General features: G+C 42.6%; 1 protein-coding gene and 1 pseudogene across 22 annotated transcripts in view; one reads left to right on the forward strand and one right to left on the reverse strand.

The window, feature by feature from the left end:
* Positions 1 to 5,131: 5,131 nt before the first annotated feature.
* On the reverse strand, positions 5,132 to 8,125 carry LOC118570447 (annotated as a pseudogene).
* Positions 8,126 to 8,342: 217 nt separating this feature from the next.
* Positions 8,343 to 27,928, forward strand: part of Afdn (afadin, adherens junction formation factor) — a 132,139-nt gene continuing 112,553 nt past the window's right edge. For all 22 annotated transcript variants that reach the window (XM_036169159.1, XM_036169166.1, XM_036169168.1 and 19 more), the window contains exon 1: positions 8,343 to 8,552. In XM_036169159.1, coding sequence (XP_036025052.1) covers positions 8,445 to 8,552 — 108 coding nt within the window. In that variant the 5' untranslated portion in view covers positions 8,343 to 8,444. The remainder of the gene's footprint in view (positions 8,553 to 27,928) is intronic.

Here is a 27,928-nt window from a genome sequence, read left to right on the forward strand (position 1 = left end):
TTTTGTATATGTAGGTGTATGTCCAAGTGTGGGTGTCTGTGCATGTGGACGTAGTGCCCTAAGACTAAAGAGGGTGTTGGATCCACTGAAGCTGAGCTCCCAGGAGTCGAGAGGCAGCTGATGTGGGTGCTGGGAATGGAGCTGCAGTCTTCTGCAAGAGTGATGGATGCACTCTTAATGGCAGAATCATCACTCGAGCTCGGACTCTAATTTTAATTCATTACTATTATTTGAGATAGAAATGTACTGTGTTGTCCTTGCTGGCCGGGAACTATGTAGATCAGGCTGGCCCCTAACTCACAGAGATCTACCTGCCTCAGCCTCCCAAGAGCTCTGATTGCTGGCATGTGCCACCACACCCAGCCCATCCTTGAGGATTTCATGGAACTTTAAAGTTATGTTTTGCCATATTAACTACCATAGATGGGCATCTGCACCTTGAGAAAGCATACTTGGTGAACGTACTAAGTGGAGATATCTGTCTATGCAGTATTGTAACTGTTTTACAAGTCACCAACAAAAATATTATTTTTTGAAAATTTCCTTATGTTTCATACTTTGTTTTGGCCAAAGGCAGCTGGATGGAGTCAGGACCGTATAACTCTAAAGCCACACTGGTTCCATCATTCTGAGGTAAAACTTCCAAGAAAAAGAGACAAAAAGCTCTGGGTTTCTGTAGGAGGTGCTGGCAGGAGCTTTTGAGTGGCAGAGAACACTTTGGCTGAGTCTATGGAGATATTTGAGTCTGGATGGGCCACGTTATCTTGCTTTAAGAAGGAACCCCAAATCTCCATTCTGAACTTATTACAGCAGAAATTAATTTTTGTAAATAATATTGCAGGGACTTGTTGGTCCTCCAGAGCCATCGTCCTATGGCTGTAGCTGAGCCCTAGTTCCTGGGCATTGTGACATCTCCAGTCATTCATGTCTCTTTCCCCCGTCACTGCAGCAAGACAAAGCAGAGCAGTATACCACTTAAACCAGAAGTGACACACTAGTTTTTCACGGTTCATCGACCAAAACAAGTCATGTGGCTGTGCTTATTTTACAGGGTGGAAAGCAAAATTCTGTGAGCTCAAGCAAAGTTGAAGCTTGTGAACAACAGAGAAGGTCAGGGTTTCATCTGGTGACTGTGAAAAGGGGCTTCCATTAGAGAGAAGTGGAGGTATGATGTGCGGGAGTGGAAATACACTTGTAAGACGGTGAGATTAATACTCTGCTTAGAAGTCACATATGAAACAGCAGGAAAATAAAGCCGCAGAAAGAGCTGCATAGTTGTCTTTGATGCTAGGGTTTTCCTGGGCTGATCACAAATGGGACCTTCCCAAGGCAGTGTCTGAGGAGGCTCGGTTTGCAGTGAGGAGAACATGCAAACCAAAGCATGGTAGAACAAGAAGTGCTAGGATTAGACAAAGGGGCTGGGAGCAAGCAGGCAGTGTTCAGGGTAATGCCAGGGTCAAAGAGATGAGCCTCTAAATCAAGCACTTAGAGAAGAGTCAGCAGGGGAGTGACAGCAGAGGAAAGGGAGGATTGGCAAGGAGCCCAGGAACTCAAGAGTCAGGGACTGGAAGGGGCATGGGCATCTGGTAAGGATAGGTGAGAATTTCATCTACAGAGAATGCACAGTTTAAAAAGGTACAGTATAGAGTGTGTCAGATTCATTAAACTTACTGAAAAGAAAACAACATAGTACAGCCTCCCCCTTTCCAAAGTACAAAAGCACAAGATATTACGGCCTCCAGTGGCTTACAGTCCTGCAAAGACTTTAGAATGTTATAGAAATCTTTGAACAAATGGGAATTCTAACGCAGCGCCTTTTAATAATTAAAATGAGGAGATGTGTGCATTAACATTGAATGATTTTCCTCTTTTCTATGTGGTGCTTCTGTACAGTTTCCCTCAGAGCTCTTCAAAACTCCCCTCAAGTGGTCAATGTTTAGATCTAGAACAATTTGTAAACCTTCACTGGATCCGACCCTTGTGGCAGCTCAGTAAGGGCAGTTAATGTAAATTGTCATTCTTTTTTATGTCCCATGAGGAAACGAAGGTTTGGATAGCCACAAGGACCTGTTTACAACCCTTGATAGTGTCAGAGGTGGATCACAAGCCTGGGAACTGTGGCCGTTGGCTAGTGCTGCTCCCCTGCTCACATACAGTGTGGGAGCAGAGACAGGCTCACCGGAGTAGAAGGAAATGTGTGGCCTTGGGAAAGTGATTCGGTCTCAAGGTCAAATAGAATCTGAAAATTTATTTCAGCCATTGATACCCAATGCCGACCCAGCACCAGACTCACTTAGGGAGACTTAAATACTGGCCTCTCCCCGACAGTCTGACTTGCTGCGTTTGGGATGAGGCTGAAGGTGTATTTGTTAGATTTAAGTCATTTGAAATCATATACGTATCGTATATAACTTGCTTGTCTCTCTATGTAGCCCAGGCTTGTCTTGATCATCTGAGAGCTATGATCAAGTGTGCCCCACTGTTCCCAGATTGCCTTCTTTACCTTATCATTTCTTAGTCCTCTCCATTCATGCATTTCTTTAAGGCTCCTAAAATGCATTTAAGTTCTTTTAGGGATATCAGTTCTAGTCCTCTGGAGTGAAATTTCTCTCTGGACTGCCGATTGGGACGGTCTTTCGGCAGTCGATCTCTTCATGCACTTTAGGAATTTCTGGTTCGTTAGCTTATGTTACTCTCGGCAGTCTCTTTGCTAGGAAGGGCCGTGACTATGGGGGCACCCTGTTGTCACGGATGGGTGAATCTGGCTCACGCACTGGCTGGGCTAGCATAGTGACTGCCTCTGTGGCTTCTCTCTGGGGACGTCAATCACACCGCATGGTGTCCTTGCAGCAGCTGGCTCCTCTCCGAAGCACTTTCGGCCACCACTCCCCACCCAACAAGAGCCTAGCTCTGTGCAGGGTCTGTATGCGAAGGGTCTCAGTGTCCAGCAGGCCTCCACCTTCAGCCCCTTCTTGCCATTGGGTTTGCCCTTTTAGAAAGGGGTGCTCAGCCGTGTCCCAGTGGCTTCCTTTTTACTCTTGGTGTATATTAGGGCAGATATGTGTGTGGCAGAGGGCACATATCCATAACACCATCTTAGCAGAAGGCCAGACTCAAGCTTTCACTTCTCATGACATTAACTGACATTGTCAACAGCACTTTAAAAATTTTTAAGTGGCATTGCATTTTCAACAGCAAGCAAAAACCCTTCATTTCATATTTTTGATTTATAGACCCATTAGTAGGTATATTTTTTTAGGAAGCATTCTTAGACATACTTTCTGAATTTCATGAACAAGGCATTTTCTCAATGCTGCTTTTTGTTCCTCTTATTTTTATTGTTGGTGAGGCATTCTAAAATGACATTCACTTTTCAGTGGATACGTACTTTTTACTTCTAAAATAAATTTTGTTGATTGTGGTGGCCCATTCCAGTAGGATATGCTGAGAAGGCAGAGGCCAGTCTGGGCTGTACCTTAGAAAGCCAGGTATGGTGGTGCACACCTTCAATCCTCACATTCAGGATGCAGAGGCAGTCTCTAAGAGTTGGAGGTGAGTCTTATCTACACGGTGAGTTTCAGGTCCCCCAGGGCCTAGTGCTTGCTAGGTTTCAAACCAAGACCTTGTTATATTTAAAAAAAAAAAAGGTTTAATGGGAATTTACATTTTTAGAATATCAGTTTTTCAGAATTATATAGATACATATATATTCTATATATGTAGCCCATATGAAATATTATGTACATGCATAATTTATTTGAAAGGAGCATGAAACATACAAAATTAGTTGATAAATTTGTATTTTTCTTATATGCATTGTGTTTACAGTATCTTTCTAGTCCTCTTACAGAGCTGGTGAAGATTTGGTGTGGGAACAGGGTTTATCATGTGGCTCATCTTGGCAGTATCTTTGTCTTCAGTACTGAGGACTGAATACAGGGCCTATTGCTCGATAGGCAGAGTCCACCACTGGGCCATGTCTTGGCAGCTCGTTTTGTCCATCTACACCAGGAAGGAGGGGAAGTCGTACTAACAGTGGTAGTGGATCAAACCTTTCATTACCAAGTCCTGCCGCCATCTCCTTTTTCTTGAGACAGGGTCCTACCACAGAGGAGCCCTGGCTGGCCTGGGACTCACTATGTAGAGCAGGTTGACCCATGAGTCAGAGAGATCTGCCTGCTGGGATGAAAGGCATGCACTACCACGCCCCACTTCTACAATCTTTTTCCATCACAATTCTCTGTAAACACAGCTTTCTGGAAATTTTACTAGGTAAGCTAAAATGTGACTAAATAACAGGCATATAGAAATATGATGACGTAGAGTTGAAAGACACATCTCTTTATTAAGTAAAGTAGTGCGTATCTATGGAAACCTAATCTGGAATTCCTCCCTTCCTTCTTCCCTCCCACCCTTTTCTCTTTTTCTTCCTTGTTTCGTGTTCAAAGAAGCTAATCAACATTGACCTTTCTAGTCTGTAGGTTCTGAAAAGGAGTTAGCTGTTTGGTTTTCAAGGATAATTAGCTAGAACAGTTTTCCTGTGCAGAGGCTTTGGTGGAAGACAATCTGTACCAGCGTGCTGTGGCTGCCTTCACTTTTATTACACCCTTTAACTTTATAGTTTGTTTAAAGAACATCCTTTAAATTGATATACCTACTAAAATGGTTTGTAAGCTGATTTGCGCAATTATAAGACTGAAATATTTCAACATTCTACTAACTTGCCAAAGTTTGAAAGTTATTGACAGTCAAGTGATCTGCTGCTCAGTAAACATGGTTGCTGTATCTGTGTCTGCTTTTCTTAGATGTGTTCATCTTGTTCCTGGTTCTACTTCTTTTTGGGGGCTTGTGCAGATTGAGACAGAAAAAGGTTTATTGCACATTGTTGGTTGTAGAATTTGTTTTTAAAAAAATACCTTATTAAAAATAAACTTCAAAGGGTTAGGGTGTAGCTCAGTTGGTAGAGTATCTGCCAAGCATATAGGAAGTCAAGTTTCAAATTCCCAGACCTGCAGAAGCTGGAAGTAGTGACACACACATGACAGTCCTCTACTCTGGAGGTACAAAGGGAGGAGGATCAGAAGTTCAAGGTCATCTTTGGCTACCTAGCAAATAAAAGGCCAGCCTGAGATACACAAGACTCTGTCAAATAAAGAAAGAAAAAAGAAAAGTTAAAGTCTGGCTAGAAAGTTAATAAATATTAGCACTGATGGTTCTTTTTGTGTAATATATAACTATTTTAATATCTTTAAAATCAGGAGCTAAATATAAAGTGGAAGCACATTTCGAAACTGACTAACAGATTATCAAGTCAGCCTCATCCAGTACTCCTTGTTTGACTTCACAGACATCAGCCTTCACTGAGTCTGTCTCTGTATGGATGTAGTTAACAGAACTCATAGGATGTTAGGTTTTTCTGCCTTCTTTTCTGTATCACGCCATCATGCATGACCAGTCATCATGCTATGAACCAAAAAGGATCATTTGGATATCTTTTAACACAATTTTCCCCACACAGATATATATAAACTATTTATTAACAGCAAAGGCCCAGGGACTCATTTCTTCTTGGAAACACCCACAGTACAGCCCCAGAGGCCAGTGTTCTTGGTGTGCCGACCTCGGACACGAAGGCCCCAAAAGTGGCGCAGCCCCCTATGGGCTCTAATCTTCTTCAGACGCTCCAGGTCCTCACACAGCTTGTTGTCTAGACCATTGGCCAGAACCTGGCTGTACTTCTCGTCCTTCACGTCCTTCTGTCTGTTCAAGAACCAGTCTGGGATCTTGTACTGTAGTGGATTCTGTGTGATGGTGATCACTTATTCCACCTCGTTCTCCATGAGTTCTCCAGCCCTCTTGGTGAGGTCAATGTCTGCTTTCCTCAACACCACATGAGCATATCTCCGCCCCACACCCTTAATGGCAATGATGGCAAAGGCTATTTTCTGCTGCCCATTGATGTTGGTGTTGAATACTTGAAAAATGTGCTGGAACTTCTCAGGGATCACTAGAGACATGGTGGCGGCACACTAGGGATCACTAGAGACATGGTGGCGGCACAGTAGGCGGCGTGTAGGCCTCCTGTGGAAGAGCTAAACATAATTCTTTTTATGATACTGGTGACAGAGCTCAGGCCTCATGTATGTTAGGGACCTCTGTCCCACCAAAGCACAGCCTTAGCAAGCCCTGACTTTGAGACATGGTTTTCCTAAGTTGCCTACGGCCCAGAGCTTGCAATCTTGCAGCCTGAGCCCTGTCCCCTCATATTCAGGTTATGGATTATTACTCTCCTGACTGGCTATGTCTTTTTATTCTTTATGGGGTATCACAACGCACGACTCAGAACATTATTTTGCTGCCTCTCTCTTTTTCTTGAACTTGGATTTTACTACCAAGGATAACCTTGAATTCCAGGTCTTCCTGCTCCCACCTCCGAATTCTCAGAACTCAGGCCTGAGTGACCACTCTGCACTTACCTTTGTGTCAACAATGACAGTTGGTGGAGGAATCTTTTTTTTTTGGCCAAACACAAACAATTCTTAGATCATTTGTGACTGTGAGGATCACAGGTATTGTATGTATTTCAAATTGCTTTTAAGCACTTATCAATAAACTAATGGCTTACTATGAATTAGTTTGGGAACCAATTCACTGCAGATGGAGCTGTTAAGTAAACTGGAAACCAATGGCAACTTCTCTACAAAAACAACTCTACACAGTCCATACCTGATTTCTAGCAACACTGAATTTCCCCTTTAGCAATACAGAGCCAGGGGCATTAGTTACCGTCACTGGTAACTAATTCTGTAAGAGCCAGTCATTGTCAGCAGGAATAAAGCTCTCCACTGTCAAAATCAGTTTACACTGCTGTGATCAGCGGGAACTATGTGTGTGCAGGGTCCTGAGCTGCACTGCCACTAGGGATCTCATCACAATAAAAAACGAGTCTACACAGAAGCACGGGAACTTAAAGGCACAAAGGGACAGAATACCAGGACAGGAAGATGCATTCACACACATATGCTTTTCTGCAAATCGCCTCTCTTTAACTACCAGAAGAGGATGAGGGGTCTATTGAAGAATTCATTCCCCATGGCATGAGTTCAACACTAGGCTCCTTTGCTGAAAAGCCTCCTTATGTGGCTTTGCTGTGCTAGTGCAGCCGCAGAGCAGACAAAGCCTGGAGGACAGATGCTCTTCTCTCCTACGAAAGACGAAATCCAACTGGTAGAGAGAAAACATATCTTCACACTGGAAAGGGTGATGGCAAAAATAAAGAGGCCGTGTCAAATGGGGCGTATCACTCTCAGCCTCGGTGAAGGTTTTTCCTTAGAGCATGTCATAGAGAATGCTAGACACCAATTTTACCTGGATGAATGGGGGTGGGGGGGACAGCTCTTTCGGGATATGTTCTCCAGCAAACAAATATTTTTGGCAAAGAGGAGGGAATGAAAAAAGACAAAGAAACAGACGCCTGTAAAACCCACATTTGCTGTTGCAGTTATTTTTTAGGTTTCTAGGTTTACTGGGACGCTCTAAAAGACTAAAAAAAAAAAAAAAAAGAGTAATAACAAAAAAAACCCAAAAAACAAACTCACGCTAATGTCTCTCCCTGCTCTTTAACTCTGGTCCAAGCTGTCTCCTCCGAGGTGGCATGCGCTCCCCGGAGACACAAAGGCCGCTGCCGCTCCCTGCCCAGGGTTGAGGAATGCGGGGGATTCAAACAGCACCCGGAGCCGGAGAAGGAGGACTCTGAAAACATTTGCACTGACGCTCACCCACAACCATAATAATTTATCTTTCCTCCGGAGAAAGGTCAGCTTGGATTTGACCCCAAGCAGCCAGTGCACCCCAGAGGTCAGGGCCGCGGCGGGACGGCCAGCCAGTTCCGCCCGCCGCGCTGCCCACGCCCACCTGTCCACCCGGCTCGGCAGCTCCGGGCCCGCCCCAGCCGTCAGGACGCCGCGCCGCCCGGCTGCCCGCCACACCTCAGCCTGCCCAGGGCGGACCCCGCACGGCGGCCGACGGGACCCAAGCCGCTCCGGTTAGAAGCTGCGCGGGGCTGGAGGACCCGAGCGCTCCCGGCAGGACTCACGGACGGCGGCACCCGGCGCCGCCCGCGCGCACCCCGGCGCGCCCCCGGAGCGCGCGGCCAGGCAGGCAGGCAGGCAGGCAGGCAGCACCTAGCGGCGCGGTGCGGAGGTGCGCGGAGCGCGCGCGCGAGCGCACGGGGACGCGCACGGCCGGCGCGCACGGCGGCGGGCGGGGGGCGGCGCTCGGCGCACCGGCCGCGGCTGAGGCGGGCTGAGGCGGCGCGGGCCGGACGCGGGCCGAGCCCCGGCGGAGGACGCGCGGCGGCGGCTGCGGCGGCGGCGGCGGCGTTGGTGGCGAGGCGGCCTGCGGTGTTCGGGCCCGGCCGACCGTGGGGAGGAGCGGCCGCGACCATGTCGGCGGCGGGCGGCCGCGACGAAGAGCGGCGGAAGCTGGCCGACATCATTCACCACTGGAACGCCAACCGGCTGGACCTGTTCGAGATCAGCCAGCCGACCGAGGTAAGCGCCGCCGCCGCCGCCGCCGCCGCCGGGGCGGGAGGGGACGGCAGAGGAGGGGGCGCGCGCAGGCTGGCGGCGCGGAGGCCGCAGGAGACGGAGCGCAGCGCAGCGCAGCGCCGGGGTCCCGCGGCCGCCCCTCCCCCGCCGGCCCGCCCGCCCGCCCGCCGGCCTGCGCGCCCGCCAGACCGCGGACCCGCCCTCGCCCGCGGCCCTGTCCCCTCGGCCTCCGCCCACCGTGCTGGCCAGCAGGGTCCCTAGGGGCGGTGGTCCTTGTCGCCGCTTGCCGCGCCCCGCCGCCCGGGCGGGGTCCCAGGCGGCTCGGTGGCCTGCGGAGCTGGCGGGCTGGCCACCTGCGCCCTGGCGGGACGCACCTGGATCTGCACTTGCGTCCCCGGGAGCCCCCCACCTCCCCGCTCCTGGCTACCCACGTGCGCCCCCCGACCCCCACCTGTGTCACCGGCACCCTTTCTCGTCGCGTCCTTGTGTCCCCAGACCCCACTCGCGCCCCCAGGGACTCCACCTGGCCGCCCACCTGTGCCCACACAACCCACCTGTGCCTCCCGGCCCCCGCCTGGCGGCGCACCGGTTCCCCACCCACCCCAGCGCTCCTCCCCGGCCCCCCAGCAACGCGGCCGGCCCCGGGGCCGTGGGCTTCCCCCTCCCTGCGGGGTCCACCGGGCCCTGCCTGGGGCCGACGCGTCCTCGTCGCGGCCAGTTTCTTTGATGGCGTCTTCCTAGTGTCTGGACGCGGATCTCGGGCCCCCTCCGAGGCACGTGACCGGCCGGTGCTCGCGGCGGTCTGAGCCCCCCGGGCGCCCACTGCGCGAGTGCGTCCGGGCCCGGGGGCGGGCGGGCGGGCGGGCGGGCGGAGAAGCAGCCCCCGCTCCAGCCCCGGGCAAGCGGCAGTTCCTATCTGAGCCGCGGGGAGAGTTCTGGACGGGTTTCGGGGTGGGGTGGAGGCAGGTAGCTAGCCGCTTAGGACGCGGGAGGTTGTGCTGGGTGGCTGGCGGGAAGCCTCCTGCGACAGCGGGGCCGCGCGACCCAGGCGGGGACTGCCACTACACAGCTCCGCACGTTACCCAGGATTTGTGTCGGGTCAGGAAAGAGCTCTAGTTTTGATTTGTTATAAAAGGTGCTTGCTAAAGTACAGCAGCGCTGAGCCGCGGAAACGTGTTGGGTAGATGGGAACAGTCTCTTCAGATTTAATCTCTTTCATTCTTGGCTTTCCCCTTTTGACTTAATTTTGCCTGCGGAGGAAGGCTTTCCCTTCCTTCGGTCGGTGTCACCTTCTTGTGAGCACACTTGACCTAGTTAGAGCCCTTCCTAATTGACAAGCTAAGGTAAATTATTAGGTTCAGGTTGCCAGTTTGAACACTGAGGTTGTTACTCCTGATTCATAATTCATCTTCTATAATGATTTTACGAGCTACGTTTTAGTAAGCAAATTTACTGTGTAGTTAGTGTTCATTCATAGAACTCCTTTAGAAAGGAGCCATCTAGTAATTTAGTTTCAGCATTATCTTGTCTTTCAGAATAATTAGCTTGATTTTTTTTTTTAAATGGCAGGATGAAATTTGGAGGTAAAATATTGCTAGTCATGTGAATTTTCTACCTTTTTTTTTTTTTTTGAGAGTTCTTAAGGTTAAGAAAAGGAGTCTTTTCAGTCGAGAAGTAGCATTGAGCTCAATTTTTAGTCGTAAATTGAGGCATTAACTTTAAAGAATTTCAAATAAAATATATTTGATTTAATTTGATTCTATTTTAGAAGCATAAAGTTGAAACTTTTATGTATTGGTTTTGAAGATATGCACAGTTATTAAAGTTGGCATGCTTTTTGGGAGGTCTCTCCCCTCCCTCCAGTTATTCTGCAGAGAAAGAGTTATGTAGACAGTTAAATAAAATTAAGGACCTAAAAAAAAAAAAGAGAGATTATCTTTTTCATAATCCATTATGATCATTTACATCTGAAATTTCTATTTTTAGAAATGACTTGTAATTGAAAGCTTTTCATGATGAAGTTATTTTTCCAAAAATGTCTAATTTAATTTTTCTTTGCTTTATTGTTATGTAATGGCTAGCTCACATTTTCTGTTTCATTTTTTTGAGAATCTTTGGATCCTATTAAAATTATTCTGTGCTTTAATTTAAAGCTAAGCTTTATGTTTAACATATCATACATCATAAAGTAAATTCAGTCCTCTAAGGCCAGTGGTTTCAACCTGGTTTGTCTAAGCTTGTATCTGAAAATAATTTTTCCATCTAATGCTTGCCTTTTATGTAAAAATAAGCATTTGGCTGTTATAAATCAAGCAATTTTCTACAAGAGGATAAATATTATACTAACTCTTACTAGATGTTCAATACACATTGAAAAGATTCCCTGGAGAAGTTAATTTGTGGAAGATACAAGCCTTGTATTTCTTTAATTGGTCAGTCATTATGTATATTTTAAGAGTATAATGAATCACTTTTCTTTTTTTTTTTTTTTTTTTTTTTGCTTATTTTTGGTACAGTGATCAGTATCTCTTATCACATTTTAAACTCCATTAGTGACTTGGTGGTTTCTGACAGCTTTGATTACCACTGATAATTCTTTCTATATTTAGCAAGGTGATAAACTTGAACTATATTTACTTTTGAAGAAAATTGGAAATGTTTTGGCATCATCCTGGTGAAGGTTGCTTTTTCCTTCATGTTCACATTTCTGTGTAAAAGGGGTACTTTGAAGGAATCAGCAAGTTGCTGTTGAATATATTTCAATCATTTTTTCCTTGGGTCTTAGGTTCTTGTGTACTTTGTGAAAACAAAAAATTCATAATCTACACTAAATGTGAACATTTTATGACTTGGAGATTGGTGTTAAGCTGAATTAATGCCTTGACTAGTTATTAGAAACTAATAAACATGCTTCTTGTAGCATTTTGGGATTCTGTTCTTTTAAAGTTAGGGCTTTATTGCTTTAGGGATTTCTAATGATTCATGATAGCAGAGTACCCCTGAGAATCTTTTTAACTTCCCAGTACCTTTTCAGAAGAGGGCTTCTCTGGTGGGCCACAAGTCTCACCAAACTTACTGGATTTTCTCTCTCTAATTATACAAAGGCAAGAATTCAAAGGTTTATTCTTGCAAAGTTGCTGTCTGTCAAAATTGGTACTTAGTAAACATTGTGAAAAGAAATATTGAATACAGTATACTTTGTGTATGCCTTTATTCCTGACAACATATGGTGGAGATGCCTTGTAAAAGTTTATTGAAAATTGTTTACATAATAAATAAATATTTGTTTTATTCTTACTTTTGCATTAAGCTTATACTGATAAACTTTCTAAGTTAGTGACCTTTTAGCTTCATGAGACACCTTTTGGTCATTTATTTAGTTCATTTTTTTTTTTTTTTTTGCCCCTGGGGGAAAAATAATCCACAGTTTGTGTGGACACCCCCATATGCTTTATTATCAGTGAACATGGTTCATTCTGATTCCATGGTTAATCTTAGAAGTCATGTGATGATATTACCTAAAGGATATGTGCAAAAAATAACTTGGAGATTGCCATCAGAGGTGGACTGGGAAGTATTCAGGTGAAGAGGTGGTAATTGCATAGCTTATTATAGCTACATTTGTATTTTAACTGATACTTAGGTTGTAATGATGCTTTGTCATGCAACCCTAATTATATTTGAAAATTTTAAAGGTAACAGTGGTAATTTAACTATTGATGCTGATGAAGATCTTTTTCTTGTGACTGTAAAATGAAACAGGTGGTTATTGGTGAGATTTAATAGTCATAGCCATCCTGTTCTCTCTCTCTCTCTCTCATTGAGATTTTCAAGACAGGTGTCTTGAAAATTGGTGACTACTTAGGTACTCTGTGTAACAGCCCTAGCTGTCCTAGAATTTTCTATGTAGACCAGTCTGGCCTCAAACTCAGAGATTTGCCTGCCTCTGCCTCTCAAGTGCTGGGATTAAAGACCTGTGCTACCATGCCTGGCCATCCCGGTTTTTTTTTTTTTTTTTTTTTTTTACTGTTTGAGACAGAGTCTCCCTAAGTAGCTGTGGCTGGCCTGGAGCTAGTGTTTCTCCTGCCCCAGCCTCTTAGTGCTAAGATTATAGGCGTGGATACTTGGCTTCTTTTACTCCTTAACTTCAGGGATTGTTACAGTCCTTTAAAGTCTTTATGTGCTGTAATAATTGGTTAAATTTTGTGTTTGTATAGCTCTTGTCTAATTTTTTTTTTTTTTTTGTCTCTCATCCTTAAATTTTTTTACAGCTGGGCAGTGGGGGTGCACACCTTTAATCCCAGCATTCTGGCTAGCCTGGTCTACAGAGCAAGTTGCAGGACAGCTAGGGCTGTTAACACAGAGAAACCTTGTCTTGAAAACAAAGGGGGTGGGGTGGGGGAATAGAAATTTATTTACTTATAACAATTTCAAATAATGGTATTGTCCAGAAATTTTTTAGCAGGTTAATTTGTAATTGCTGGGTGGTTAAACTCTTGGAACAACTTGTTTTCCTGAGCATTCTGACTTGTGTAAATGCTTTATACCCTGCCTTTCTGTTTGAAATTCACACATATGTGGATGTCAGCTATTGATTGATTTACACCCCCTATTTTTCCACTCGAAGTCATATACTTAGGTACATTTTGACTCCATGGAGGGAAAATCAGAACAGCTGGTGATGGGAAGAAGAGAAAAATTATGTTGACAGGAAATGTTTCCCATGGTAGCCAGTTCTTATACTCTGCAGCATGCTTGCCGGCTGTCTTTTGGCATAATTGTTACACATTTGACATAGATAACAATCAAGTTGGTATCTTCAAATGTACCAACCAGGTAGGTGTCACTTTCCTCCTACAAACATCACTAATATCTGTTCTCTGGAAGCACAGGTCTGTCTTGAAGTCCTGAGCAATTTTGCATACCAGATGCTGGAAGGGGGTTTGAAAATTAGCAGCTGGCATCTGGTGGTGTCTGATTCCGCAGAGTGCCACAGCATGAGGCCTACGGTCATGCCAGCATGACAGTGAACTGTTGAGAAAGGCTTCTGTAGCTCCTTGTTTTCTGGGAAGCCTTGTTGCTGGTGAGCTTGCATGTGGTCTGCTCTGCAGCAGTCACGGAGTAGGGACTTGACTTCCTTGCCCTCTTAAGCTGATGCCTGTCAGCCTAGATACAGCCTTGGCGTTATTGGTGACTACTTAGGTACGTAAGCTAGAATGGCATTTAGACCAGTTTTAATTCATTGTTCTATGCAATTGTTGGCCCAGTGGAATATGAATTTTGTAATTGTGTATTTTTGTGGAACTGTAACTGATTAAATGACAACAGTAGAATATCAGTAGAAGTTGGCTTCTATATTGAAAAAAATGGGAACCATATTAGGATATGGTACCAGTTTGCTGGAAGCTTAAGAGACAAGTTTATTATGTTATCATGGATGAATTGAGTAGTTGTAATCTGTAGAGCATTATTGCTAGACATTGATTATTATTCTGGTAGCATAGGTTAACTTGTTTATAAACAATTTTGCCAGACTTGAACTTGGGGGTAATGTCAGAAAATGATATAATAACTATTTAGATATAAACTTACTTTCCATTATTATAAATAAAATGGAAATCTATGCTAAAAACTGTAGTGCCTTAATAATTGAAAGTTATTTCCACATTAGGGAGAACACTGGTTTTTGTTGAGAAGTTTGGGGTTTCTATTAATTTCCTGGCAGAGGTTATATGGAGACTCAGCTCATTTACCTAGAAGATGTCCAGGACAAAGATCAGTAAGTGTGTTTGGCTTGCATTCCTACTTGTAAGATAGGTACTAGAAGTGTTCCTGTATATACACTACATGCATACCTACATACAAGCTACAAACATTCCACTGATTCTTTATCAATTCTGAGTAGGTTAAGTGTTTGCTAGCACTGACACTCTGAGACGGCCTAAAATTCCCTGGTAGGCTGCTTGCTAGTGTCCCTCTCTCTGGGAGTTGATGGCAGGTGTGTACATGCTAATAGATTGCAGTAAAAATACAAGCACAACAAAAATATTGTATAGAATTACAGGTAGTCTGTTTATAAGTTGTAACATAAATTAAACAAGTAAATCTAATGTTTAAATTCCTGCTGTATTCCGAAGATACCTTATTACATACATGTAGACATTATAAAACCCAGAAAAACGTGAGCTCCGAAAACAGTTATTGATCTCAAGCACTTAGGAGTTCAGAACTGGATTAAAGCAGTCTGGGAGATAGCAAGGGTGATTGTTTGCTGGTCTTAGGTTATTTGGCTTAGATTTCTTTACCTACTCCTGGCTTGGACAACAACAACAAAAATTCACTCACAGTTTTGCATATGTTAATAACCCATATCATATAATTTAGAGAGTGAATATACTTAATAAAGTGAAACTAAGCACACAGACAGAATGCTTACTTATAATGCTGGAGAGTAGTTTCCTAATGTAAGTTGAGCCTAAAAGTTGAAGAATATGAGACCGCATAATTCAAGTTTACAGGTATGTGTCAGGAATGAAATTATTTAGAGACTCAGAAATTGATTACACTGTTAAGTTTTTACTTTGAATATATTTAATATGCTTTACCTTGTAAATGATTGCAGGAGGGTGACCATTCAGAATACTGTGTAACTTAAGCTGGGTGCTGTTAATTTGAGCAGGACAGTAGGCATAGACTGGCATTGCTTCTCTTAGCTCTTTGGTAGTGTCAGAATGGACTGGGTGCAACTGTCTTTTCACTTACTGCCCTTTTGAACTTGTTGGAGTTGGCTAACTGACCCTGGACAGGCAGTTCCAGACCTTTTTCACAGACTGTGTGTGTGTGTGTGTGTGTGTGTGTGTGTGTGTGTGTGTGTGTGTGTGTGTTGTGTGTTGTAAAACAGTTTTGCATTTTGGTAAGGTAAAATCTGACTGAGAACACACTTCAGTGGGGGTCCAGCTCTGTGGAGGAATGTGCCGTAAAATGTGTTCCAGAGAATGTCACTTAAGAAGCTTTCTGGTTTTCAAAATAGAAGAGTTTGACTTGCCAAGTGATGACCAGTGAAAAGAATGCCCATTTGCTGTTTGCCTGCTTCACTAGTTAGGAATCTTCTCTGTACTTTGTCAGAATTGTAGCTCCTGGTTCTCTGCTGCTTGGTTTCATGTTCTCTCTTAAAGGAGATCAAATGGGGCTGGAGAGATGGCTCAGTGGTTAAGAGCCTTGGCTGTTCTTCCAGACGACCTGGATTTGATTCCTAGCACCTACATGGCAACTCACAACTGTCTGTAACTCTAGTTCCAATGGAGCTGATGCCCTCTTCTGGCCCTGTAATGCACTGTACTCACGTAGTGCACAGAAATACACACAAGCATAAAATATGAAATAAAATACGTACACATGAAATAATACAAAAAATGTAAAAACTTAAAAATACATTTAAAAAAAAAAGCATGCTCAGTGGTAGAGCATTTGCCTAGCAAGTGCAAGGCCCTGGGTTCGATCCTCAGCTCAAAAAAAAAAAAAAAAAAAAGGAAGGTAGGTAAATGCTGCCCTTTTTGCATTTCTGATAATTTTTAGAGAACTTGTTCATTTAGTGGTATTTTGTATGAAGACCTATTGTTTTCTTTTTCTTTGTGTTTTAATGAAGTTTATTATAAAAGAACCATGCAAATATAAATATTACACACCCAAATTAACCAGTTAGAATTGGCATCTGAAACAGAAGCTGTAAAACTTCACATTAAATTTTACATTTTCAGTATTGAATATATGTTATGTACTTAGCCACCACCAAAAGCAAAAAAAAAAAAAAAAAAAAAAATCTGTAACAGAATTAGAACTAGAAAAACAAGTTTTTATAACTTGTGTCCATTACCTGCGTTCAGTCCTTCCTCACTCCCATATTTAGCCTTCCTTGTTCTTTCTTTCATGCTATACTGAATCCGCAGGTATATTTGCTTACATATGTACAAATATTCTTGTCTAGAGTCTGTAGCATGAATCTTAAAAGTTCTTATTAATGAAATCAAACCCGAGACCCCCATTGAGGCTTCGGTAATGGTCATGCCCACAAGGCGGGGTGGAGGAGGAAGCGGAAGACGGAGGATCGAGAGGAGGGCTCTCGCTTCCTCCTCCACCCCGCCTTGTGGGCGTGACCATTACTGAAGCCTCAATGGGGGTTGGAACTTCCAGGCCAATGCTGGGATGGCTATCCACTACAAGAGTCTACATATGGAGGAAATATGTGGCTTATTTCTTTCTGAAGGTATGTGACCTCATTAAATAGTCTAATTCCATCCAATATTCTACAAAATTATAAACTTAATTTTTCTCTAGAGCTGAGAAGTATTTTGTTTTTTAATGGATACTGAATTCTCATCTGTTCACTGTTGATGGGACAGCTGTGCTGGTTTCGTTGCCTTGCTGTAGTGGATAAGGCAGCAGAAAAAACAGGGGTGCAGATATCTCTATGGTAAGGTGTAAACTTCTGTGGGTATATGGCCAGGAGTGAAATAGCTGAGCCAGATAGTAGTTGTACTTTTAATTTTTTAATTTCCAAACTGGTTTCCACAGTGACGGTATTAGTTTGAACCTCTACCATAGTGTATATATAACAGGTCCTTCTTTTACATGCTCTCCAACACTTATTGTCAGATTTGTTTTATTACTATTTTATGTGCATTGGCATTTTGCCTGCATGTGTGTCTGTGTGAGGGTTGTGGATAGTTGTGAGCTGCTATGTGGGTGCTGGGAATTGAACCTGGACAGAGCCACCTCTCTAGCCCCAATGTCAGATTTGTTAATGATGCCATTGACTGGGGTGAAGTAGTATCTCAAGAGTAGTTTTAATTTGCTTTGCTCTGATGACTAGGGATAATGAACATTAAAAGTAGTTATTGGACATTTGTATTTTCTAAACTGTCTATTCATCATTTGTTGATTGAAGATTTTATTTCCTTGGCATTTAATTTAAACAGTTCTTTATAAATTCTGGATATTAGCCTCTTGTCTGAAATGTAGCTGGTCAATAGGCTGTTTCTATTAATTCTGCTAATTGTTTCCTTTGCTGTACAGAAATTGTATTTTTATGTAGTTACTTGGGGTTATTTCTTGTACTGTTGGTCTTCTATTTAAGAAATCCTTGCCCACTCTGCTATCTTAGTGTTAGTGACAGCATCACTCTGTATGAAGGCCTCAGCTTGCTGCTTTGCTCCTTTTGCTTTGTGTCTAGTTTCTATGATGGGATTAGTGGAGGAAACAGAGCAATGTGGCCACTATAGGAAATCATCACACATTTAAAGCCTATTTTATTTTGAAGTTACATTACCTTCTACAAATGTGCTGAGTATAAAATCCAAGATACTGTCACTTTTACTCATTGTAATTTTTGGCCATCTGTACAAATGCCAACACATGGGAGAGGCTAATATTATCTAATTATTACAAAAAAAATAGCTTATTTAGATGACCTGACCTGAAAGAGCCACACAATATTCCAAGGTTTTAGGGGACTACAATTTATAAGCTATGCCCTAAATAAAATATTTAGAAATGGCTGTACTTTTTTTTTTTTTTGTCTTGGGGCTGGACATAAAGCTCAATTATAAAATACTTGCCTAGCAGGCACAAAATCTTAGATTTAATCCCTAGCACTGTAGCAATGATGATGATGATGATGATGATGATGATGATGATGATAAGTATTCTAAAGTTTGATTTCTGCGAATGACATTTTTTTCAAGTGGGCTATAGCATAAATGTATAATATTTTAAATAAATATAGAACTTATGGGAGAATGGATTGCAACGTTAAATTTAGATGTCTTTCCTCACTTTGTGTGTTTTAATATACTCCATTTTAATTTTTAGTTATTGGTGATACAATGCAAACATTTTTTTTCAAACATTCTTAACTCAGTAATACTGGCCATACCTATTCACAGTAGTGACCATCAATGTTTATTATTCTAACCCTTTGAGAACATGACCCACCCAGTCATATGTGTGTAATTTGTAGTCCTGGGTCCATTTTCAAGAGTGCATGGGGACAGAAAGCAGCAATGTAGTAGTGTCAGTGCACTGTAAGGAACCAGATTTCCTTGTCTAATGTTGACTGTAAGTTCTGGAACTTGGTTGACCATTTTTTTTTTTCTAATTGAAATAGCCTTTTTTTTTTTTTTTTTTTAAATACAATATAGTCTGAACATGATTTCTCCTTCCTTCCCCATCCCAACCCTCCTAAATCCACATCTTTTCTTTTCCCTCTCATTAGAAAACAGGCAACTAAACACCCTCACACCCACACCAGAATAGGACAAAATAAACAGGGAAAAAAATCTGACCTTTTCTTTTTCTTAACTTTTTTTTTTTTTTTTTTTTTTTCTGACAGGGTTTTTCTGTGTATCCCTGGCTGTCCTGGAGATCTTTGTATACAAGGCTGGCCTTGAACTCACAGAGATCCACCTGCCTCTGCCTTCTGAGTGCTGGGATCAAAGGTGTAGGTCACCACAGTCTGGCCAGACAGACCTTTTATTCTCCTCCCCTAAGTAGAGAGCCTGAGTTATGCCCATTCTTGGCTGTCTCTAGACGAGTCTTTTTTCCTCTCTTAGAATAAGTCTTGAGGGAAAGACAGGCATAAAAGCACAGGTAGCTTCTATATGCCAAAAGCCTTCGTGAACATTTGGAGTTTTAATACTTTGATTTCTGACTGGCAACATTTAAGAGCCTTATATTTTTATCTAGTGGTAACTTGTTTCTCAACAGTATGTATACTGTTAATTCCTGGGTGTGTATAAGTTTCTTTGGCTATTTAGATATGTTATATTTAATAATATAGACAGCACTACTGAACTGTATTGATGGCATACTATTTTTAAACAGCGGCGAAAAAATGCTTATTATTAAACAAATTTAATAGTGTAATACAATTTAGACAGGGAACCTTAATTCCTGAGTATATGAATTTGTAATAATACCTCTTCAGATCAGTTAAGCTCTAAGAGGAGGAGCCTGCTGTGAGTACCATGGACAGTGATTTTGCTGCATGTAATGTTTAGGACTTGCAGTGTTTCAAACTGTTAAGTTTGGCAAAGATGACCTTGTTGAGTTCATGGTATAGTTAATGTGATTTTTATACCAAATTTGCTGATTACAGCTTAAATTTTTAAAAAATTACTTTCATGAAATTGTTTTGGGGAATCTCAGGGATGGAGAAATTGAAGAGAATTAATCAGGAAGAACATTGAAAATACTTAGGTTATTTATGGCTGATTGTTAGTATTCTTGAGTACTGTTAGACTTGAAGTGGCTAATGGGATTGCATTGTAGTAAGTTATTTATTTAAAGGTGTTTGTTTCTTTCTATTACAAAATGCATGCTTTAGATATTTGGAAAATACTAATAGAAACAGAGAAACAAATTATCCAGTGGTATGCTGTCTGAAGAAATTCTTTATTATCTTTAACACTTTCTTGCAGGATTTTATTTCACTTAGGGGTGGGAGTACATGTTATAAGTGGTTAATCACTTCCATTTTATCTAGTAATGATGAATCATATTTCTTAGCTGCATCTCTGTCAAGAATTTAGTTACTAAAATGAACCCAGCTTTTTCTGGTAATGACACTCCACACTTCATGAGGCCTGCTGTGTGTCATTGCTGGTGTGTGTGTGTGTGTGTGTGTGTGTGTGTGTGTGTGTGTTACCTCCTTGAGTTCTCATGACAGTCGTAGGAGGGAGGGCGTTTGCTATTTTGCTATTCCCATTTGTGAATGACGTGTAAAGCAGAGTAAGAGTAAGAACTATGCAAGGGGACACAGCCGGTCAGTCACGTAGCAGTGAGATCACACTGACTGTTAACTAGTTAACTGTTAACTAGTTGTAGCATGAATCCTATTGGTCTTAATAATAAAAACCTGGAGCCAGATATTGGAGTAAATGTTGAAAGATCAGTAAAGGAACCAGCTACTAGAGAGACTTCTTACCTCTACTGAATCCTCAGCCTGAAAGGTCTGAGCTCCTGTCTCCACCCTGCCTTACCACTTCCTGTTTCCTCCTCCCAAGTGCTGGGATTAAAGGTGTGTGCCATCACTGCCTGGACTCTAGTGGCTAGCTCCTCACTCTGATCTTCAGGCAAGATTTATTTGTTTTTAAAGTACAAACAAAATATCACCACAGTTTGTAATCCAAAAGTAGTGTTTAAAAGTTTTATAGGATGGTAACTTATTAATAAAATAATTTAGAGCTGAATGTTCAGGAAGAATTACAGCCATAATGCAGTAACATGTCTCTTCTGGTTAGCTCATCTTCTGTGTGCACATATAGACACATTTTGCACATGTGCATGAGTATATTGATTTGTGTGTGTGTGTGTGTGTGTGTGTGTGTGTGAGGGAGAGGGAGAGGGAGAGAGGGAGAGGGAGAGAGGGAGAGAGGGAGAGGCAGGGTTTCTCTTTGTAACAGCCCTGGCTGTTCTGGAACTTGCTTTATAGATCATGCTGGCCTCAAACTCACAGAGATCTGCCTGCTTCTGCCTCTGGAGTCCCAGGATTAAAGGCATGTGCCACCACACCTGGCTGAGAGTATTGATTTTTAAAAATTATTCATTCATTCATTCATTCATTCATTCATTCGTGTGTGTGTGTGTGTGTGTGTGTGTGTGTGTGTGCATGCACATGTGAGGAAGTATATGGAAGTTAGAGGACAACTTTCAGAAGGCAGTTTTCCTTTAACCATGTGGAGTCCTGGAATTGAACGCTGGTCATCAGGTTGATGGCAGGCATCTTTACCTGCCAAGCCATCTTGATGGCAGGCCATAGCATATTGATTTTTACCTTGCCTTCTTAAACTCCATTGCCATCTTTCTTTGAGGTAGTTTACCTTGTCTCTGACAGCCCAGATGATACATGCCATATTTTTTACTAACTACAGGCAGAGTATGAAGTTACTGTGTTTCCTACACGGCAGCGAGACCATATGAGTGATGAATGTGTGAGCAAAACTTTGTAGCTGTACTGAAACCTTTCCTATGCTCATGGGGCAGGGAGAGAGAGGATGAATGTGAGACAGTGCATTCTGACAGTGCCCCTGTTTACTCATTTAGTGCTCACACATGGTCTATGGGTATACTAAGTGAGAATGTGACATGACATATGATCCTTTTCTTGCTTAGCTTGATTTTAGTGTGGAAGATAAAGTGGAATAAAAATGGTTCACTACAAAAAGTGTCTTTGTTTAGGTAATGGGGATGTGGGATGTGTTTATAAACTGGGGCTTTCAGATGAGAAGTGGGATTGTTTTGGGATTAGGCTGAAGACATTTACCTGCTGTGTGACTTACCTGTAGTGTGCAGTTGTTTCAACATTGTAGGCTGTAAGGTAAGCAAGAGAAACTGGGTATGATAGGAGCACAGTCAAGTTCAGATGAGTCCATTTTGGGCAGAGGAGGATTGGAGAACTGTTTTTGTGATAGAAGTATTCAAAGTTGTTGAGCTCATATAGGTGTTGTGATTGTTGATAGTGATTTGCTTTCCTCCCTGTAAAAGGACTTTAGGTGTTTCTCTTTTCACAGTATAAGTTAGAGATGAAATACTGTATCTATCTGTGTACATGGCTGTGGCTATACTAGTCCAGTTGGGACTGAGGAGACTGGTGTCAGCTAAAACCCTGGAGTGTAAGTTGGGTTAAGCACCATCCCAGTGATGAGCTGGCCGGAGACCTGGGCCATATTGCTCTTGCCTGTGTGAGGCAGTGACCTGAATGAGTTAAGTTACTGCAATTTGCATGGAAGGAGAGAATGAAGGTTATAAGGAAGTAAATCAGACTGATAGGAGAGTGATAGGAAATGTTTTGAGAGAAAGGAGTTTATGGAAATCCCAGGGTTTACTTGGATATTCAGATATACAGTGATACCATTAATTAGAGTAAAAAGTATATGTGGTTAAGTTAGAATTGGAGTGGAGAAGAGTTCTTTTCAAATTTATCTAATTTGGGTTTCCTAAAAACTTCATACTCAGACAGTTAAGAGTAATGGGAACCTGGGATTCCAGATAACTGTATCAGGGAGGATATAGCATAGATGTAGTTGGGGGTGGTGGTGGTTATGGTACCAGAGAGACAAGAGACCTATGTCAGAAAGCTCAAGAACGTCAAATGTTGGGTGCGTGAAAGGGAGGAACTGTCGAAGCATCCTGAGAGGGAGTTGTCACAGAAGTCCAGGTTAGAGAAGTGTGCTTGTTCTTCAGTCAAGTCAGGCACACCTCCTGAGTTTCCTGTACCCTGCTTCGAAGTTTTGTCAAGTTGATTTTAAGTACTGCCTGGTCTTGTTTAAAGTGCCTTCAGTACTCACTGGAGCACTCACTCTGTCACTCTGTAGCATCATGGTGATACTGCTTATTATCTTCTGTCCATCCTCTAGCATTTGTCATTAATAGGTTTTCTGTCCCCCCATAATAGGCTTGCTTCTCTGCCGACGCAGAAAGCCAGATCAAGCTGAACTGAAAAAAGTATAACAACAGGTTTATTTGAGCAAAGCAACTCCTGGGTGGGTTCTCCAGTCCGAGATTGAGACCATAGAAGCCGCATGCCCAAACTAGAGCAGGGACATTATATGGGTTGTAGGTGAGGGGGTGATGATGTGTCTGCTACAAGCTGTGTTTGTGCCCAAGTGTGGTCAAAAGCTGAATGCCAGGGGGGGGGACTTGGTCTGCTGGTGGCAACAGGAGAGGAAATTGCTATAGTCTCCAAGAATGTGGAGCTGGGGTTTTGACGTGTTGGAGATCCTCTGAGAGGGTGGGATTGGGGCGGGGGGGGGGGGGGGGGGGAAGGACGCGGAGTGTGCTCGGGCTTTCCAGATCATGAAGGGGTGAGATGGAGGTTGCAACCAAATGAACAGTCATGATTTAGTGAAGTTGTCTGTGGTGATTAACATTGGTTGTCAACTTGACTGGATCTGGAATCAATTAAAAGACAAGCTGCTGGGCACTCAGGAGTTTTCTTGACAGGTTATTTGAAGTAGGAAACTGACCCTAAATATGGATAGTATCATCCAGTGGCAGCCCAATTAAAATAAGGTGAAAGAAAGAAATTTTGCCTTTGCCTGCTTGCCATCACTTGTACTGGCAATTCCATCCACTGTGTTGCTGCTGCTGTGTTTGTGTTCCGTTGCTGATATTCATGATCCAGCTTCTATAGCTTTCTGATGAAGACTGAAAACTGGCAGCCTCCAGGAATACACCAGGCCTTTAGTGCCTTCAGCTTTGTATTCTTGAGGCACTAAGCCTGGTGGGTTGAGCATCTACCTGGCTTTTGGCTGCTCTGGTGTGACTGAGCTGCTGTTGGACTACCTGGACTGTATTGTGTAAATCAGTCTCATAAAATCCCTTTAATGTATATTACTTTTATTGGTTCTGTTCCTCTAGGAGCCTTGGCAATACATTTCCAGTGTTCTTTTATCATCTGTAGGAAACACTATAAAGATCCGTTTTATTACTTAAAGGGCATTTTCACTAGTGCCTGTTTATTGAGTCAGGGTCTTACTGTGTACTTACTCAGAATCCTCCTGCCTGAGCCTTCTGAGTACTGGGATTACAGGTGTGTACCACCACACCAGGCTGGCCTTGCATTTTTGAGGTGCTGCTCTTGGGATTTTGCTGCTGTCCTCCATGTCTCCCTCTTTTACTTTCTCTTCCTTCTTCCCTACCTCCATTTATCATCTTTGTTTTTTTATTTATCTATTTTTTATTTTTTCCTATTCTGTTGAGAGGTAGTCAGGATAGATTTGTTTCTTTCAGGGACTCTGGGTTTGATTCTCAAGTGTTGCCTAAAGTGAGGCTGTGTAGGCACAAAGGCCTATAGTCCCCACAGTTCCCAGAGGTGGACTCTTGAGGATCAGGACCTCATGTTGGGCTGTAGTCAGCCACAGACCCATCTGGACTAATTTAGACCCTGTCTCAAAAACCATGAATGAAAACTCACATCAGAGATAAGTGTGTGTTGTCATTTTTTTGAGATAGGTTCTCTTTATGTAGTCAAGTCTACCATGAAACTCCTCATCCTCCTGTCTCTGCCTTTGGAGTTGTAGCATTACAGGCATGTACCGCATGTACCGTCACCTTACCTAGCGGTGTTTTGTTACTGTTTTTTTAGTTAAAAAGCCTTTGTTGTTGTTGTTAAATCTCCTAACTACTACAATACTTTATTTCTACTCTGATCTTTGAAGAAGTCTCCCATTTCTTTGTGCATCTGACTCATTTGACCTTTGCCTGTCTTGCTGTTGCCTTTCTTGAGAGCCCAATTTCCTAATCGCCAACACCAGCTGTCCATTGTGGTGCATACAAAAGACTTCGATCACTGCCCTGTTCTCCTTCCCCTCTGTCTTCCTTCCCTGTCTCCTCCTCCTCCTCTTTTTATTTTCCCTGCTGGCACTAAGTCTCTTTTTAAAGACTCTTCTTTCCTGTGCCCTTAGTGACTTTCTTCCCTCTTCCTCTGTTCATTTGTTAAATAATAAAAAAACAAAACTGTATAGTCACCCGTGGGAGCCATTGGTTTGAGATGGAGCAGGCAAACAGTACACAGTACACACACAGTGTGTAGCTGACACAGTGCACGTTTGATGTTCACAGGCTGACTTCACACTGCATGTTTGCGTAGGGATTTTGTTATGTTGGCTCCTAGGACCTCCTAGAGGAGTTGGAGACCTGATGTCTAGTAGCTAGCTGGCAGCTCCTTTTTGTAATGCTGTCTTATTCACAGTGTCCTCCCTGAATTTCAGATACTTGGCTTTATGTCACTCTTCATGTCTTAATGCTGTTACCTATCACAGAGTCTGGATTAAATGTTCTTTGGAACAAGTGTCTTGCCTTTGCCAAGATCCAGTACCAATTTTCAGTTTTAGGCTGAAAACCAGTTGAGAATATTCTCAGGAAATGCTGCCTTGATTTTGTTCAGCTGCATCTGGTAAAATTGCCATTTGTGAATTTTTTTGTCATCTACTCATGACAAACTAATCAGAAAAACAAAATCAAAACTATGTTTGATTTTGGTGGACAGTCTTGGTTGGAAAGGGCATGTTATAGCAGTGCAGAGGAGATAAGGGAAATAAACCAAATCCTGGGGGTCCAGTAGGAATTATAGTGCACATGGCTAGAGTTGAGATTTTTAGAGTTCCAGTACTATGGTGATCTAGTAAAAGATTGGCCAGTGTGAAAATACATGGCTTCCTTATAAACTTGATAAGCCCCTTTTCTTCTAATCATTGCACAGTGTGCTCATATGACCTTTCTGGACTCGCCCTTGCCCACTATCCCGGATTCTTTTAGCCATCTCTGACCTTCTCCCTGCAGTGACATAGAGGTGCAGTGGGGAAGTCTAATAAGGCAAAGGCATGGCAGTATTGCTTACATTAGGTACAAGCTACAACAGACATTTCATTCTCAAGATTGAAGAAAGGAGCATTAGTTTCCAAATACGTCACACATCCCGGGGTTGGGGGGTTGGGAGAGCAGTTATACTAAACTTGAACACTTTGAAGACAGGTTCCTGCACTGTTCATTTTTGAGATTTGAGAGCAAGGGCATTATGTACACTATGACAGATTTTTGTCAACTTAATTCAAGCTGGGGGTCTTCTGGGAAGGAGCCTCAATTAAGAAAATGCCTCCGATAAGGTTGGCCTGTAGGTAAGCCTGTGGGTCATTTTCTTGATTAATGATGGATATGGGAGGTCCCAGCTCACTGAGTGTTGCCACCCCTGGGTAGATGGTCTTGGGTTGTATAAGAAAGCAGGTTGAGCCAGCAAAAGAAGCAAGTAAGCAGTAGAAGCTCTAAGACACTGTACCACTGTGCTGTTAACATTAGAAGAACATTGGTTATAGATAGGCGGGTTTTTGTTTTTTTTTTTGAGATTTTTAAGTGTTGACTACTTTTGATTATTTTGTCCCTGTTTTCCAAATAACTGCAAAAAAAATTACCAAACTTATTTTTACTTTTTATTTTTTTTGAGCTGAGGCTCAAACCCAGGGCCTTGTGCTTGCTAGGCAAGTGCTCTACCACTGAGCTAAATCCCCAACCCAACTTATTTTTACTTTAATGATTCATTCCTTTCTATACTGAGTAGTTTCTTAAAATGAACTAAGGTGTTATGTATGTATAGATGGACATATAGACACACCCTTTTCTCTTACACCTCGTGTGTGCATATGTGTGTGTGTGTGTGTGTGTAAAATAAATGAACTTAAAATTTCCCCCAGGACCAAAGCGTATACTTGGAAAGGTTAAAAAAATAAGCAGTGACTGTTACAGAAATTAGCTTTATTGATGATTGTAAATATAGTCATGTGCCACTAAATGTCTGGGTTTTAAAGAAGTGTGTCATTAGAATTTGTCTTGTGAACATGGCATATATGATACTACTACAAACCTAGATGGTATAGCCTACCACATTTCTAGGCTATATGGCATGTGTGTGTTTCATGTTAGATATGTATGTGGTTATCTGATTACTCAAAGTGATTAATGAGCTTTTTATTTGTTGTGGCACATCCTATGTCAATGATAAAGTAGTCTTTTTTTTTTTTTTTCAGTTTATTTCCACAAACATCATGATAAAGTGTGGGAGGGGGGGCAGAGGGGGAGGTCCTCTGCAGATACCAGGACTGTTAGAGTGTTGATCTGAGTGAGACAAGAAGAAAGTCTGGTTTAACTTGGTAGCCAGTGTTGGTTCAGGAAAATAAAAAAAAAATAAATAAATAAAAATAAAAAAAAGAGTCTGACACTGGCTGGTTTATTTTAGGCATATTTAAGTGCAGTCCAATTTGGAAAAATGTTTCCTGGTGTGACACAACCCTGTGTGCACAATAAAGCTTAAGGCATAATTACATCAAAACTCTTTTCAAAGTACATGTTGACTCTTCCATGAAGATAGATTCTATAGATAAACTACATGTGTCATCTTGAGGGCCTGGGGGAGGATCTGGTGTGGTCTCTGTCATACAGATAGCACAAAGGTCACTAGGCTATTAACTACCTTCAGTCTTGTTTGTAAGGGGTAGGGGCAGGTGTTGCCTGGCCTTACAGATAGTGCAGAGGTCACCAAGGTTATTAATTACCTCTGGTCCTGTTAGTAAGAGTCTAGGGAAGCCTGGGGATGCCTGGGGGAACCAGATGTGGCCTGGCCCTATAGGTAACACACATGTCACAGATGGCTATTAGCCATCTCCATTCCCAGCCTTCTGGGCAGAAGACAGATTCCTCTGAAGAGACAACCCTGTGTGTTTAACACTCCTAGTTTCCTTAGTGCTTACCTGTGAGCCCTCACCAGTGAAAATACAAATTAATAGGCTGATAAAAAGGTATCTAACATTAAAAAACAAGAAAGTATTCTGTTT

The sequence above is a fragment of the Onychomys torridus genome, chromosome 19, assembly GCF_903995425.1.
Source record: "Onychomys torridus chromosome 19, mOncTor1.1, whole genome shotgun sequence".
Classification (NCBI taxonomy): Eukaryota; Metazoa; Chordata; class Mammalia; order Rodentia; family Cricetidae; genus Onychomys; species Onychomys torridus.